Source organism: Molossus molossus, unplaced genomic scaffold (genome assembly GCF_014108415.1).
Source record: "Molossus molossus isolate mMolMol1 unplaced genomic scaffold, mMolMol1.p scaffold_m16_p_21, whole genome shotgun sequence".
Taxonomy (NCBI): Eukaryota; Metazoa; Chordata; class Mammalia; order Chiroptera; family Molossidae; genus Molossus; species Molossus molossus.
Window position 1 is genome coordinate 9819413 of NW_023425357.1, and position 16938 is coordinate 9836350.

The 16938-nt window shown below is 53.2% G+C and overlaps 3 protein-coding genes across 3 annotated transcripts in view; all 3 read right to left on the reverse strand.

Annotated features, from left to right (window-relative positions):
- Positions 1-3561, reverse strand: part of CLPTM1 (CLPTM1 regulator of GABA type A receptor forward trafficking) — a 33137-nt gene extending 29576 nt beyond the window's left edge. The window contains exon 1 of the mRNA XM_036275215.1: positions 3480-3561. Within this exon, the coding sequence (XP_036131108.1) occupies positions 3480-3551 (72 nt within the window). The 5' untranslated portion in view covers positions 3552-3561. The remainder of the gene's footprint in view (positions 1-3479) is intronic.
- A 6383-nt stretch (positions 3562-9944) lies between these two features.
- Positions 9945-10512, reverse strand: APOC2 (apolipoprotein C2). The gene is made up of 3 exons (XM_036276081.1): positions 10458-10512; positions 10126-10285; positions 9945-10035 (listed from the first exon to the last, which is right to left on the reverse strand). The coding sequence occupies exons 1-3, from the start codon at positions 10510-10512 to the stop codon at positions 9945-9947; spliced, it is 306 nt and encodes a 101-aa protein (XP_036131974.1).
- A 1836-nt stretch (positions 10513-12348) lies between these two features.
- APOC4 (apolipoprotein C4) lies at positions 12349-14435 on the reverse strand. The gene is made up of 3 exons (XM_036273849.1): positions 14360-14435; positions 13180-13327; positions 12349-12514 (listed from the first exon to the last, which is right to left on the reverse strand). The coding sequence occupies exons 1-3, from the start codon at positions 14433-14435 to the stop codon at positions 12349-12351; spliced, it is 390 nt and encodes a 129-aa protein (XP_036129742.1).
- Between the last annotated feature and the right edge of the window lie 2503 nt (positions 14436-16938).

Sequence of the window (16938 nt, forward strand, 5' to 3'; positions counted from 1 at the left end):
ATAATAGCTAGAAATTACCTTTAGCGAATGAATGAACAAAATGTGATATATCTGTACAATGGGATACTACTCAGCACTAAAAAGGAACACTGCTAGGGGCAGAAAGTGACTGCAAAAGGAATATGAGAATGTTCTGAGAGAGCGCAAGTGTTCTCAGACCAGACTATGGTGATGTTTGTACCACACAGCTGCATAAATGTACTAAAAGCCACTGAAGTCTATACTGACAACAGGTGAACCTTATAGTATCTATGAACCTTACAGTATACGTCCATAAAAAGGTGGCTCTCCTCGCCTGGCCAGTGTGGCTCAGTGGATTAAGCGTTGTTTCATGGACTGAGAGGTTCTGGTTCAATTTCTGGTCAGGGCACATGCCCAGGTTTTGGGCTCAGTCCCCAGGAGGGGTCCTGCAGGAGGCAGCAGATCGATGTTTCTCTCTCTCTCTCTCTTCCTTTCTCTCTAAAAAAATCAATAAAAACATAAAAAAGGAGGGGGTAGCTCTCCTGTGGCTCCCACTTCCCTCAAAGTGAAGGCAAAGTCCTTACCTTGGCCCCCAAGGGCCTGATCTGGCTCCCTCTCTGCTCTTTGATCCCATCTATCTCCCCTTACTCACCAGCTCCAGCCACCCCAGCCTCCTCAGTGTTCCTAACACCAGGCACTTCCCACCTCAGGGCCTTTGCACTGACTGTTCCCTTTACCTTGAAAGGCTTTCCTCTCCGTGTATCTACATGCCTCCCTTCATCTCCTTTAAGTCTTTGTTCAAATGTCACCTTCTCAGAGAGGCCTTCTCAGACTATCCTGTTTAAATTGCAACCCTCCTCCCCACCCTTCACTTCCTATCCCCCTCTCAGCTTTATTTCTGTCCACGGCACTTATTACCATCTGATCCACTACATATTTTCCTATTTATCTTATTCACTGTTAGTTCCTGTCTGTTCTTCACCCTCCTCCCCCCGCCCCTGAAGCCCTCAAATAGAACATGAGCTCCAAGAGGGCAGGACCTGTTTTGTTTGCAGCTGTATCTCCAGCATTAGCATGTGGCATGGCCTGTAGTGGGGACGAAATACACAATAACTGAAGGAATGAATGCTGGATCTGTGGGCCCTGTGTCTCAGCTCCTGGCTGAAGGAGGAGCGCTGGCTGGAGCATGAGACTGCCAAGGTCTGTCTAGACCCCACAGGCCAAGGGAGGACGGTGGTGGCTATGGACACAGCAGTGACTAAGACACAGTTTCTCCTCTTGGACTCTCAGGTCCAATCTCACACACAATCCCCAGAAACACTCACTAAGGGGCCCAGGAAGCAGCTTAGACCATGAGGCTGGGCCAGGGCTGGGAATGTGAAGACAGGCTTTCCAGCACGTCCTCACTGAGCACCTTGGATCCACCATGGGAATTCCACCTCAGCCTAAAGATCCATTCATTCCCCAAACACTGAGTACCTGTTCTGTGCCAGGTCCTCAACTGAGCTGTGTTAGGGACACAGTGGTGACCAAGACAGTCCCAGTTCTGCCCTCCAGAGGCTCCCAGATAGTGGAGAAGACAGATGGACAGTGACAACCCAGTGTGGGCAGGGCTTGGGACAGAGGAGCCCATCAGGCTATGGGAGCCCTGACCCAGCCTGACCACTCCGTGAATGGCCGTGGGTCAGAGAGGACTTCCTAGGGGAGAGAACATCGGAGATGCATAGGACTAATAAGATCAACCAGGTAAAGAAGGGAGAAATGTGCACAGGCTATGCTGAAGAGATAGCGAGGCACGCTCCTGAAAATAAGAGCTTCAGAGTGGCTGATGCTCCTCTCATCCAGTGGTTCTCAAGCAGGGGACATTTATCAATGTCTGAAGACATTTTTGTTTGTCACAACCAGGGAGGGGTGTGTACGCTACTGATATCTAGTGTGTAGAGGCCAAGGGCTGACCTCCAAATTGAAGAATTATCCAACCCAAAATGTCAGTAAGTGCTGAGGCAGAGACATCCTCGTGTAGTCTGAAGGAAGTCAGATTGTGCAAGGCCCTGATCTGCTAAAGAATATGTACTTGATTCTGGAGGCAAAGGAATGTCTTGAAAGGTTTTAAGCAGAGGTTGAATAAGAGAAGACTGGGGTTTGAGGGGGTCTCTGGAAGCTCAGGGCAATCAGGGCAACCTGAGCCCTAGTCTCTCCCATCACCCCCATAAACAGATACACACACACACATACCCAGTAGTCAATAGAAACTCCAAGGGAGAAAGACCTCTCGGTAAGACTGGGAAGGCCTTGAAGACAGAGATGGGAGTCTTCATTCCAATGCTAATTCAGCAAACATTTCCTGAGGCTGCCCCTGGGGTCAGGCCCTGGTTGAAAACACTAGATACCCTACAGGTGTGTAGGGCTCTATCCCATAAATCTCATCCAGGTGTCCTCCCAGGTGATATTATTTGCCCCTCCTCTTGGCTCCCTCAGTCTCTAGAACAGACTTTGTCACCACCCTAGTCATCCAGTATTATAATTCTTTCCATGTCAGTCTTCTCTCCCACTCCACTGATGGCAGGGACATGGCTGTAGCCGTTTTTGTGGCCTATCACATGGCTGGCCCTCTAACCCCTCCATTTACCACTGGAAAAATAAGGGCCCAAAGAGAGAAAGGAACTAGCACAAGGTCACAGAGAAAGTCAGCTTCACTCTCCCATCCCAACCTGAGCTCCTCTCCCCTGTGCTGCCTCCCACATGTTAGTGACATCCCGGTGGGTGGGTTGACAGCACCTTGCTGTCTGTCACTCCGTGGATTCCCTAAACGCTTGAAGGGTGACTGCCTGAACTAACATGTTCTGCAGCTTCAGTTTAGTTGAGGAGGTGATGGGTCAGAGGTCACCAACACCTGAACAAATGCCCCCACCGGGTTAGTTTATGATAAAAGCACACCTATCCCTGTCCCGGATCAGCGATGTCTGGTAGCCGTTACATGGAATGAATACCAAACCCAACCTGGGTGACCTGCAAGCGCCTTGGTCTCGCTGTTCCTTGGATTCCCACCTGTAAAATGGGTCCGCCAGCCCCTACAGCCTGTGACCGCCCTTACGATGATTACCTGACTTCGCCCAGAAATACAAAACTCCCAATTAATCGATCACTGCCCACAAGTCAGGCACTGGGAGAGTGAACGACAGACCACTCAGTGAACGGCCGTGGAGCCTGGAACAGGGAGTCGAGAACTAGGGAGCCTGGGTTCAAGTCTGTGTCCCTCCGCGCCACTGTCTCCGGCTCGAGCAATGAGCCTGGTGGCCGCACGGCGCGAGCGTGCAGGGGACCTGGCGCGCAACAGGGCCCTGCTCCCGCACTGTCCGGCCTCCAGGGCCGCCCGGCCCCGCCTGGGCCCAGTATTCAAGGTCCCTCTGGGCAAGGAGCCCCCGATGCATGGGATTCCGCGAAAAGGGGAAAGACACGCCCCATGGGAGGCCCCCCAGCTGGGGAAGAACCCCTCAGGCCCCTCACGGCCTCCGTACCTGACCGGAGCCGCCTCCTCCGGCCGCCACCACGGCGCTGCCGGCCCCGTCCGTCTCCTGCGCCGCCGCCATCTTCCCGCTCCGGGTCCCCGCCCCCGCCGCCAGCCCCGCCCCGTCCCCGACGGCGCCAGTGCGATCGCGCGAGATTTCACCTTTTGCCCGACCCGCCGGCCACCGTAGGCAAGTGCGCCTCAGCCACGCCTCTGGAGAGAGCTACTTCCGGCTATCAAGGCACCAAAACAGCCACCGTACTTCCTTCTCCTATTACCCTATTTGTTTTTACCTAGTGGACACGCTACCTGCTCCGAACTACCAGGAATTTCTTGGCCAACGTATGCGCTTCCCACAGGCTCCACTCTTTCTGCCCGCTCCAGTAAACCCGCCTCTTCCAGTTATATGAGCCTTCGAGGCTGTCCTGTCCGCTTCACTTCGCCGATTCTTCGAGTTCCTTCCGTTCCATGTTTCTTGAATTTTCCCGGCCACCGTAACTCTTCAGAATGTTTCGCTCGAGCCACGCCCCTCCAGCGTTAACGGAACCTTCCTGGCCACCGTACCCAGATTCGGAGAGGAGGACTTTTGGCCAACACCCTCGCCCTCTAACCTCTTTTCCCAATTCAGTCTTTACCCCGGACAAGTCCCCTTTAGGTTATAGCCTTCCTGTGCACTCAGAGTACTATTTCAGGGTCCTCACGGCCACGACACCTCCACATGGGATCCTGTCAGCCCCTCCCCTAGCTTTCGGGCCGCCACTTGAGCGCGCATGCGCGTTCTCTCCGCGCTCCTTTTAGAGCAAAGCCTGCAGGTCTGGACTCGGTTTCAAGGGCTCCGTATTTTCTTAGCTCTGTATCTTTCCACAGCTCCAAGCCTGGATACTTGTTCAGAGACTCCTGGCTTGGGTAGGGTATTACGAGGGTCCACCCAGAGAGGACAGACGATTCTCAGCGGCTGTTCAATGAATTGGGTGGACATCTGACCTGGGTTTACACCCTGGTTGTACTACTGATGGGCTAAATGATCCCCAAGTGACATATTTCTTGAAGCCTCAGTTTCTTCCTCTAAACGAGGCATTATGTTAGTACCCGGAAGGCCCAGTGAGATCACCATTTAAAGCACCTAACCCCTTGCCTCGAGCTTAGTAAGTGATCGACATCATGCGCTGCTACTGCAAACCTTACACCTTACCTGGGAGATTCTAATTACTTATTAATTATTTACTATCTACTTTCTCCGTGTTCCTTTAGCTCTCAGCTCAGTAGTAATATCACCTCCAGGAAACACTCCTTGGTCTCCTAGGCTGGGCGGGGCACCTCCTCCCAGTCCTCTTAAGATCCCTGGACTCCCTCACCCCACCCCTGCCCACTCTGGGTCATCAGTGTCAGGGGTGGTGGTGTGTGTCTTGCCCTGGGCATTGCTGTGTCCTCCAGCACTGCCCCCCAGGGGGTGATTGCTGAGTAAAAGGATGACACTCTGAGTGAGGTGAATGACTTACCTCTGAGGATAAACACAAGGTCAAGAAGGAATCTTGGAAAACTTCTTGCCCAGTCCCCTCCTCTTACAGATGATAATGGTAGTGATAATGATTCTGTGAAATTGTAGGCCCAGTGTTTTTTTTTAATCCTCACCTGAGATATTTTTCCAATTATCTTCAGATAGAGTGGAAGGGAGGGAGGGAGAGAGATAGAAACATGGTTGTGAGAAACATCGATCAGCTGCCTCCTGCATGCCCCGCACTGGGGGTTGAACTTGGGCATGTGCCCTTATGGGGAATTGAACTCACCACCTTTTGGTGCCCGGGAGAACACCCAACCAACAGCCACACCACCAGGGCAGGCCTCTTTTTTAAAAGTACATCCCTCCCATGCACCAAAAGGTGGCGGATTAGATTCCCAGTTATTACACATGCCTGAGTTTTGGGTTCGATCCCTGGTCAGGGTGCGTGCAGGAGACACTTGATTGACGTTTCTCTCTCACCGTCTTTCTCTCTCTCTCCCTTCTCTCTAAAAATTAAAAAGGAGTACAAAATTACACATACAAACTTTAAAAATATTTTTCTTTATTGATTTTAGAGAGAGGAAGGGAGAGAGAGATAGAAACATCAATGAGAGAGAACATCAATTAGCCCTGGCCAGTTTGGCTCAGCGGTTAGAGCATTGGCCTGCGGTCCAGAGAACATCAATTGGCCACCTCCTGCATGCCCCCCACTGGGGATTGGGCCCACAACCTGGGCATGTGCCCTGACCGGGAATCAAACCAGCGACCTCCTGGTGCATGGGTCAACGCTCAACCAGTGAGCCAAACCAGCCGGCACAGGATACAAATTTAAATAGAGGTCTACAGAAAGGCCAGGCAAGTGAGGGGCTTTGAAACAATCTTCTTCAGCTTCACCCAGCTGGTGTGGTTCAGTGGCTAAGCATCAACCATGCACCAAGAGGTCACCAGTTTGATTTCTGGAGTTTCTGGCTTGATCCCCAGTAGAGGGCGTGCAGGAGGCAGCCAATCGATGTTTCTATCTCTCTCTCTAAAAATCAATAAAAACAGCCCTGGCCAGTATGGTTCAGCAGTTAGAGCGTCAGCCCACAGACCAGAGAGACCCAGGTTAGGTTGCTGCTAAGAGCACATAACGCGGTTGCAGTTTGTCTCCAGCCCCGGTTGGAGTCGTGTGGGTGGCAACCAGTAGATGTGTCTCTCTCACATAGATGTTTCTCTCTCTTCCCCCCTCTCTCCCTCCTGCTCTGTCTAAAGATAAATGCAAAAAACAAACCAAAAAATTCAATAAAAACACATTTTACAAAATCTTCCAGCCCGGCTGGTGTGGCTCAGTGGTTGAGCATCGACCCATGCACCAAGAGGTCACCAGTTTGATTCCCAGTCAGGGCATATGCCTAGGTTGTGGGCCTGATCCCCAGTGTGGGGAATGCAGGAGGCAGCTGATTGATGTTCTCTCTCATTAATGTCCCTATCTATCTCCCTCTCCCTTCCTCTCTCTCTAAAATCAATTTTAAAAAATTTTTTTAATTAAAAAAAAAAATCTACAGCTTCACTGTAACCCTATGTGCTCTCAGCTCTAGATACAAAATGCCCCAATCTGACCCAGATGGTGTGGCTAAGTGGTTGAGCGTCAACCCATGCACCAAGAGGTCACTGGTTCAGTTCCCGGTCAGAGCACATGCCCAGGTTGTGGGCCAAATCCCCACGTTGTGGGCCAAGCAGGAGATGGCCAATTGTTCTCTGTCATCGATGTTTCTATCTCTCTCTTCTCCCTTCCTCTCTCTCTAAAATCAATAAAGAAATTTTTTTTAAACAAAACAAAATGCCCCAATCTGTCTCCCCTCTCTCATATGTTGAAACATTAGAGGCTCTCAGCTAGACTGTAACCTTAGATAGGACCCCTGCAAAGCCCTCCCCCCATGTCTGTTGAGTGACTGAATAAATTCTTCCATTTCTTCTAGTGGTAAATAAATCTCAGGCCAGACTCACTCTGCCTTCCACTAGGGGACGCCCAACACCAACCAGAGGTTGTGACTAGGTTCTAAAGGAGAAGGGGGCCTGGGGACCTGAACTTCTGGTTCCTCAGAAGAGGTTGGGGGTCTGGACTCCTGAGTTGGAGGGAGAAATCTGGGGTTCCAGACTCCTGAGACTACGGGGTCCTGAGGGGAGCAGGACTACGGTAGGGGCCTGAGAAAGGAAGGAGGAATCTGGGAAGGGCACCAGGATTGGTTGGAAGCAGAACTGGCCTGGGCAGAGGTTTGGTTTGGCTTGAGTCTGTGAGAAACAAGTGGACAGAGCAGGGATTGTTCCTCCAGGGTCCCCCCCTCCCCAGCACCCCCTAGGTTTGGCAGCCTTAGCTCTTCCCAGGCCCTGGAGACTTAGGGACATTTCCCACAACCCCTCCCCAGGGCCCTTGTTTTCCATTAGACTCACAGCTACCCAGCCTCAGGACCTGGGAAAACCGCCTCAATAGTGCCGAAAGGCTGACTGGAGGTTAATACCAAGCAGCTTAGGAGAAATACAGGCCCTGGGTCGTCAGAGTTCAACAGTCCCATCCCCTAGGACCACCCTCTACTCTGTCAAAATCCAGGAGTCCAGGTGCCCAGCCCCTCTCCCCACAGGCTCTAGCACTGGCCCCTCTCAGACTGCAGAGGCTCTTCTTATTTGCACACCCTGTGCTTTGGGCCTGCAGTTCCCCACTGCCCAGAGACCGCCTCCCAATCACTAACCACCCCACCCAGACCTGGAGGCCAAGGGAGTGGCCCATCCTGTCCCCCACTCCCCAACAACCACAGCCCCAACCACACTGCCACTGTGACCAGCCCAGCCAGGTCCTCATGGGGGCCCTCCCTGCACCGAGTCTACCACCTATCCAAGGCGGCTGCACCCAGGCCTTGACATCTCACTTCCTGTCCTTCCCTCATTGCCTACCCTGCTGTCTGAGGCCATCCTCTCCATTGGTGGGCTTGCTCATCCTCCGCCACCCCTCCCCCCAGCCTCTCCATTTGTGGCCTCAGCTCCTGGCCTTGAGTAAGAGCTTAGGAAATGTTAAGCCTGTTGCTAATAAGAAAAGAATACCTTGGCCAGGTAGCTCAGCTAGAGTGTCATCTCGGTATGCCAAGGTTGCCGGTTCAATCCCCAGTCGGGCACATACAAGAAGCAACCAATGAATGCATAAATAAATGGAACAACAAATCGAGGTTTCTCTCTCTCTCTCTCTCTCTCTCTCTCTGTGTGTGTGTGTGTGTGTCTTAAATCAATAAATAACAAATTTAAGCTCTGGCCAGTGTTGCTCAGTTGGCTGGGTGTTGTCCTGTGCACCAAAAGGTCACAGTTCTATTCCTGGTCAGGGCACATGCCCAGGTTGCTGGATTTGGTCTCCGGGGTGCATATGAGAGACAACTGATCGATATTTCTCTCCCTCTCTCTTCTTCTCTAAAAAAAAAAATCAATAAAAAATACTTTTTAAATTAAAAAAACCTAAAAACATACCACAAATCTTTAATTACTAAAACTGTATGGAATTGGGTCAGGACCAAATCAACAGCTTTTTGAGGGGCACATGAAGACAGGACTGCCTCTGTCTTTTCCCTGCTGTCTCTGTACCCCCAGGGCCTGGTAGGGTCTCAATAAACGCATGTGAGATGGGTGTACAGCAATTGTCATGGAGCACCGCGCTTGCGGGTCTATCGTCCTGGGTCCCAGCCAACCTGAGCACTGATTTTCTATGCTCAGCAAGACTTGTGGGCACCAGTCTCCCCTCTGTCACGGGAGTGTTGGACAGTTCCATGCGATGGGTGGCACATTTTTTTTTTTTTAATGTTTTTTAAATTGCCCGGCCAGTGTGGCTCAGTGGTTGAGCATTGACCCATGCACCAAGAGGTTGTTGTTCGATTCCCACTTAGGGCACATGCCCAGGTTGTGGGCCAAATCCCCAGTGGGGGGCATGCAGGAGGCAGCCAATCAATGTTCTCTCTCATCGATATTTCTATCTCTCTCTCCTCTCCTCTCTAAAATCAATAAAGAAAAAAATGTATGTATGTATGTATGTATTTATTTATTTATTTTAATCCTCACCCAAGGACATTTTTGCATTTATCTCCAGATAGAGCAGGAGGGAGAGAGGGGGAAAGAGAAAGAGAGAAACATCAATGTGAGAGAGACACATCGATTGGCTGCCACCCACATGACCCCAACTGGGGCTGGAGATGAACTGCAACCAAAGTATGTGCCCTTAGCGGGAACCGAACCCGGGTCTCTCTGTACCGCAGGCCGACTCTCCAACCGCTGAGACAAACTGGCCAGGGCAAATTTTTTAAATAAATAAATAAAATGTTTTTAAATTGATTTTTAAAGAGAGAGGAAGGGAGAGGGAGAAAGAAAGAGAAACATCAATCAGCTGCCTCCTGTACGCCTCCACCCAGGATTGAGCCTACAGCCCGGACACATGCCCTGAGCAGGAATCACACCAGCAACCTTTGGTGCACAGGATGACACCCAACCAACTGAGCCACACTGGCCAGGGCTGGATGGCACATTTAAAGTGTCATCCCAGGGCCTGGACACTGCTAGAGGCCATTGCAGATTAGCTGTGTTCATGGTTTGTCATTCTACAGATGAGAAAGAAGGACCTTAATGAAGAACGGGCTCTAATTTTGTTATCATTTAGTGTTGTTATTCACCTCTCTGTCCGCCTGACCAGGTGAGGGCTACATGCATAGGTGCATATAATAGGCGCTCAGTAAATGTTCGCTGCAGCTGCACGAAATGAATCCCTCCATCTTAGCCCCTGAGGTCTCAGGAAAGCAACCACATCAAAGAGAATAAACTTGGCTTTTTTTTTTTTTATTGATAAGAAGGCTCAAGTTCAGAGCAGGATGCTGAGAGTTGCTAGGAAGTGGGGGTGGGGGTGGTCAGGGAGCCAAGGCATTGCTGGGGTCTGGACTGTCCCCTCGACTGTGATTGGGGACCCAGCTGTTACTGTTCTCCCTTCAGCATAGAAAGGACCTGGTCAGTAAAAATCCCTGCGTAAGTGGTCACAGCTGCAGTGCTTTTGCTGTACATGTCCCTGGGGAAAAAGGACAGAGGGTCTGAGTGGGGAGGGGCTGGGGGCCTGGACTCCTGGGTCTGAGGTTAGAGGGGTGGGGGTGGGTGATACCTGATTTTCTCATCCATGGAGGGCAGGTAGGTCTTCTCGTACAGGTCCTGGGCAGTTGTTTTGGCTGTATCCCAGTAACCAAGGAGTGATTCCTGCATCTGGGAGAACAGCGTGGAGCTGGTGGTCTCATCTTGCTGTGGCACAGGGATGCCCTGGACCTCTGCAGGGGGGAGTAGGTTAGGAGAGCTGATGGGCCTGCAGCCTGGGCAGAGTGAGCAAGCTGGGCAGGAGAGGAGGGGGCGGGACGGGGCCAGACAGGAACTCGGATGGGAAGATGCTTAAGGCTCATCCACCTCCCGAAGAAGCCCTGCCTCCCTGCCCACCACACTCACCAAATCCCAAAACCAGGAGGATGAGAAACACAGCCAGGAGGTATCGGGTGCCCATGGCGTCAGAAGACCTGGAACACTGAGGAGGGTGTCAGGCAGGGCCACTAGGGGCATCTATTCCTGCCCCCCCAACTCAAAGGGAGGGGGTTGGGCTCCCCCTCTCCTACATCCCCACCCAAATCAACTTCCTCATGCGTTGGCTTGGGCCTCCCTGTCTACTATTCTGTGATTCTACTCCTGATTTTAACGTCGTGATTCTAACATCCATTCCTTCGCTCAAGAAGCATTTCTTGAGCATCTACTTCATGCCAAGCACAGCTCTGGTCCTGCCTGTGAGAAGCTGACACGAGAGGGAAAAACAATGAACAAATATTAAACGAGGGAAGTGGAGTGTGTGCCATGGAGATAAGTGCTCCGAGGGGGAAGGGTGCGTTGTGAAGCCTGGAAGCCTCCGCTGGGGGTGACACTTAGGCTGAGACCCGGTCAGTGCAGGGACCTGTGCCACAGACCCAGCTAAGGGCCCCTGTTTGGATGAGCATGTCTCTGCTGCCCTGTTCTACCCACTTTACTCATTCAGTCTGTGTCATTGTGACGAGGTGGGAACTGACCCTGGAGGGGGACCAACATGGGCAACCGCTCTGCAATTCTAGGTGCCTGGGTCGATGCTCAACCACTGAGCCACACCGGCCGGACTGTTCTATGATTCTAAATTCCATGTTTCTAGTCCAGCTGGTGTGGCTCAGTGGTTGAGCACCCCCATGCACCAAGAGGTTGCCGGTTCCATTACTGTGAGGACACATGCCCAGGTTGTGGGCCTGATCCCCAGCGGGGGGCATGCAGGAGGCGGCCAATCGATGTTCTCTCTCATAGATGTTGATGTTTCTATCTATCTGTCCCTCTCTAAAAAATAAAGGACCCAAGAAATGAGAGGTCCTGCCCTGGCCGGTTTGGCTCAATGGTTGGAGCAGCGCCTGCGGGGTTGGAGCATCGGCCTGCGGGGGCACGTACCAAAAGAAACAAAACAAAAACAACAACAACAACAAAAGAAGTGAGAGGTCCCACAGTCAGGGCAGATGCCTGGGATTGCAGCCTCAATCCCCGGTGGGGGGGCGTGCAGGAGGCAACCGATGGATGCTCTCATATCCATGTTTTTATCTCTCTCTCCCTAAAAAAAAAAAATTCCGTGTTTCTGACATCCGGACTCTAACAATCTTGGCTCCCTCCCTGCTGACCACCCCCCATTTCGGTCCCTCTCTTACCAGACTCTGGCAGGCGGTCCTCACCAGCTCCCAAGCACAGAAAGGCTTTATAGTTCCTGGGATCCACCTACCCTCCACCTGGCTGCCTAGGCCAAAGTCCAGGCCAACAGAGCCACTGAGGGGGTGGGGTAGGGGCACAGAGGACAGTGACTTCCCCTGAGGTCAAGCCACAGAGAGCCCCACTCTGAAAATTCACTTCTGAGAGAGGCAGGCTGTGTGGGGGCTGCGGAGCGGTTGGGGCTTTGGGCGTCCGCCAGGAATGGGATCTGGGGTCTTCACTGAGTGGGAAGTAGAGGCAGAGCTCTGAATGAGGGGGTCACTCTGGGGACTTGCCAAACCTGCCCCCTCTCCAGCTTCCACCCTCCATTCCCAAACTGAGAAGACCGAACTCTCCCACCCCACACAAGCCCAAAGGGGGTCTCAGGACGACGGAGAGGTCATCCCCCACCCCTACCCTGACTCCTACCCCTCCATCCCCACTCCCTGACTGCCCCTCCCTTGCTGGGTGTCACTTCCTGCTTCCTCTGCTCATTAACTGCTGGGGGTGCATGGGAGGGTCATCTCTGGCCTCATTGAGGACAGACTGGGACAGGGACACAGACAACAATTTCTTTATTGTGGAGGCTCTGAACACTTTAACCCTGGTCCTTGTTCCCACAAAGAAGTTGGGGACATAGGCTGTGGGCCTTGTTCAGGAGGTTGTCCTTGGAGCTGCGGAGCCAGGCCTGGGTGCGGGGACCCAGGTCCTTCAGATGGTCCTCGTAGTAGGTCTGCACAAAGCCCCGGACGGCTGTGGGGACCCTGTGGGAGAGGGATGTCACAGTTGAGACCCCAGCTACCCCCACAATTTTGCCTCATTCACTCCCTCCTCCCTCAGACCCAGGAGTCCGGGCCCCCAGCCCCTCCTCCCTCAGACCCAGGAGTCCAGGTCCCCAGCCCCTCCTCCCTCAGACCCAGGAGTCCAGGCCCCCAGCCCCTCCTCCCTCAGACCAGGAGTCCGGGCCCCCAGCCCCTCCGCCTCACAGACCCAGAGTCCAGGCCCCCAGCCCTCCTCCCTCAGACTCCAGAGTCCAGGCCCCCACCCTCCCCTCAGATCCCAGGAGTCCAGGCCCCGAGCCCCTCCTCCCTCAGAACAGGATTCCAGGCCCCCAGCCCCTCCTCCCTCAGACCCAGGAGTCCAGGCCCCCAGCCCCTCCTCCCTCAGACCCAGGAGTCCAGGCCCCCAGCCCCTCCTCCCTCAGATCCAGGAGTCTTGGCCCCCAGCCCCTCCTCCCTCAGACCCAGGAGTCCAGGCCCCCAGCCCCTCCTCCCTCAGACCCAGGAGTCTTGGCCCCCAGCCCCTCCTCCCTCAGACCCAGGAGTCCAGGCCCCCAGCCCCTCCTCCCTCAGATCCAGGAGTCCAGGCCCCAGCCCTCCTCCCTCAGATCCAGGAGTCTGGGCCCCCAGCCCCTCCCACATACACTCACCGAAACCACTGCCATGTCTCTCTGGTCTTTGTCACCAGCGGCTCCATCAACCCCTTCACCTTGTCCCGCACCAGGCTCCAGGAACTAGTCGCCTGCCCTGGCGGGGGGCTCGGGCTCGGGGAGTCTGTAGGCACTGCTTGCAGGCATTCTAGGTGTGACAGAGGGCAGCTTGGGTAGGCGGGGGTCCCCAAACCCTGCTCCCTCCCTGCACACTGTCGCTGTCGCTCCTGGTGGCCAAGGGCAACCCTTTGCCAGTCCTCTCACCACCGGCCTTCACCTCCTTATATGTCCCTCTCAGCACTGGCCCTCCTTCCGCCATTGGTCATCCCCTTTCACCCTCTAGGCCTGTGGCCCCTCCTGTCTCCCCTCTGCCTGCCTATGGTTTCTCCCTGAGTCTCTCCCTGAGTTTCTCCCACCACTCTGACCCCTGTCTCTCCCCCGATGCCTCCTTCACTGCTGATCTTGCTGCCCCCTGCTCTCCTGTGACCCCCACACTGAACTTCCTCCACTGTCTGTCGCCCAGGGATGGAGGCTGGCAAGGCCGTGCTGTCCTGGTGGGCACTGCACTTCCCCATACACCCTGCCGGTGCTGCACCCCTGCACCCGGGCAAAGCCTGGCCCAGAGGGCAGCCACCACACCAGCCACCACACGGTGCGGAGGTCCCCACATGACCTGCGCTGTGCCCTCGGCCAGGGACTTACCCTGTTCCAGACTCAGTTTCTGTAGATGGGTAATGGTAGGGTTATCGTGGGAACTCACTGAGCACGCGGAAGGCGTGGGGAACGATATACGTGTTGAAACTGTAAGTGCGTGTGCACAACCCAGATGTGCTCGCAGTGCACACACACCCTCACGTGGACACACTCAAAGCTTTTCCATAAAGACCCCATGAAGAGCCCGGCCTGTGTGGCTCAGTGCTTGAGTGTCACTGGTCCGATTCTGGTCAGGGCACATGCCCAGGTTGTGGGCCTGATCCCCTGCGGGGGGCACGCAGGAGGCGGCCAACTGATGTTCTCTCTCATCGATGTTTCTATCTCTCTCTCCCTCTCGCTTCCTCTCTCTCTAAAATCAATAAAGAAAAAAAAAGAGCACACGTCTACCAACTGCACTACACATCACAGTCACACTCATCTCACACTGCTGCGGGGTCCCCACACCCCCCCCCCCGTTCCTTCTCACCCACAACACAGGCCAGGACCACAGCGCAGAGGAAGAGGGAGGGCAGGGCCCGAGGCCTGTGTCCGGGGAGCAACATTCCTGGGGGCTTGTGTCTCTGTGCTCAGCAATCAGGGCTGGGGCAGGGGCAGGCTGCACCAAGCAGAGCCCTCCCCTGGCCACCTCCCCACGCCCCTTGGCAGGGACTTCAGAGAGAGGGACCCAGATGGCAGTGACAACCAGAGGCTATTCCCGCCCCTGCTGGCCTCCCTGCTTCCTGTTTTCCCAGCACCTGGCATGACAGGGGAAGGCAGACCCTTCTTCAGTCTCCTGTGCTGAACCAGGTTCAAATCCTGGCTGTACCTCATGTGACCTCAATTCTGGCCTCAATTTCCTGCTCTGTAAAATGGGCCCACAATCCATGCTTCAGGCAGGACATTACATCAGTGAGATAATACAAGGAAAGGTGTTAACACAGAGCCTGGCAAGGAAGGTGATCATAGATCACAGCTGTTTATGATTATTTCTTTCCTCTCTAACATCTCTTGGCTATAGGGCCAGACACAGCCTCCCGCATGGCCTGGGCAAGTACATCCCCTTCTCTCTCTCTCTCGGCCTCAGTGTTTTCATCTGTGAAATGGGGATGGTACGAAGCACCTGCCATGCAGTGTTCAACTGAAGGCTGGGTGAGGCCTGGGAGGGAAAACTCCAGATGTGCATAGTAGGAGGTTGTCACCATCTGGTTGGGGCAACTAGACAGAAAGAAAATGAGCCTTTTTTGCCCTGGCCAAGTAGCTCAGTGGATTACAGCGGCATTCCAATACGCCAAGGTTGTGGGTTTGCTCCCCAGTCAGGGCACATACAAGAATCAACTACTGGCCCTGGCTGGTGTGGGTCAGTGGTTAGAGCGTTGGACCGCACACCAGAGGGTCATGGGTTCGATATTTAGTCAAGGGCACATACCTGGGTTACAGGTTCAATCCCCAGCTGCATGCGAGAAGCAACCAATTGATGTGTCTCTGTCTCCCTCCCTCCCTCCCTTTCACTCTGTAAAAATCAATGGGAAAAAATATTCTCAGTTGAGGATTAACAGAAAAAAAAAAAAGAATCAACCAATGAATAAGTGGAACAACAAATTGATGTTTTTTCCTCTCTTAAAAAAAAAAAACCAACGTAAAAGAGAAAATTATTTTTAAAAAGAAAGAAAATGAGCCCTGGCCGGTTTGGCTCAGCGGTTAGAGTGTGTACCCACGGACTGAAGGATCTCAAGTTTGATCTCAGTCAAGGGCACATACCTGGGTTGCGGGTTTGATCCCCGACCCAGGTTGGGGTCGTGCAGGAGGCAGCCAATTGACATGTCTCTCTCATGTTGATGTTTCTCTCTCTTGCTCTCCCTTCCTCCCTTCTACTCTATCTAAAATCAATGGAAAAGTATCCTTGGGTAAGGATTCACAAAAAAAAAGAAAGAGAGAAAATGAGCCTTTTTCTCCTGGAGGACCAGCTCTGAGCCAGGGGACAGGGCTCAGCCAGGGGACCACGGGCTGCAGTCCTTGTCTAGGGTTGCCAGGTTAACTGCAGGGTGCCCAGTGACATTGGAATTTCAGATAAACCATGTATTTTATTTCTAGTATAAGTATGTCCCACTCAACATTTGAAAATTATACTAAAAATTATCTGTTGTTTATCCGAAATTCAAGTCTCATGGGGCATCCTGTATTTTGGGGGTAGAAAATCTGACAACCCCCACTTGGCCCCAATCTGAACGACTGCACAGGACAGTCCTGACCCAGAGGCCCCCAAAGAATGCCGTCTGTTCCACGGCCCAGCGTGGGCTCTGCACACAGTAGGTGCTCAACACATGTTCCTTGGATTTCCTCACTAACAATTATCAGCAAAATAAAACCTCTTAGAGTTTTGTTTGGGATGATGAAAAAGTTCCAGAAAAGGATGGTGCTGATGGTGAATGTACTTAAGGCCACTGAGCTGTACACCTAAGAATGGTTAAAATGCTAACTTTTATGTTATATAGTTTACCATGATAATAATCAAAAAAGAGAAACTCACCCTGCATTGTATTAGGAGAAGCAGCATAGCTAGGGGTTCAGAGCCCAGCTCCACCTCTTTCTGGCTGTGTGACCTGGGGCAAGTGCTTCACCTCTCTGGCCCTGTTTCTTCCTTGGTGAATGGGAGCCATGGACGACCTGCCCAGGAAAGTGAAGATCGTGAGGTCAAGTGCCGTGAGCGGTGCGGATACGCCACAGAGGTGCTGGTCAATGTCAGCTGCTGTTTGTTAAACTTGTGTTTCCTGAGCACCTGGCGCAACCGCAGGACCTTAGCAGGTTAACTCACAGCAGCCCTGCGAAGTGGGCGTCTTTGTCACTCCCATTTTGCAGATGAGGAAACTGAGGCTGCCAGAGTGGGGGTAAAGCCACTTACACGTGGCTCCTCAACCAGCAAGTGGCGAATTGGAACCCAGCCACCTCACACGACCTAACCAAGCCAGAGCAGCCCTGCCCCACCACCCCGCCTGCCCGAATCCTAGAGGGCCAGAGGGAGGTTGGGGCAGGCTGGGGGTGGGCCTTCAGGGAGGTCTCTGACCCTTT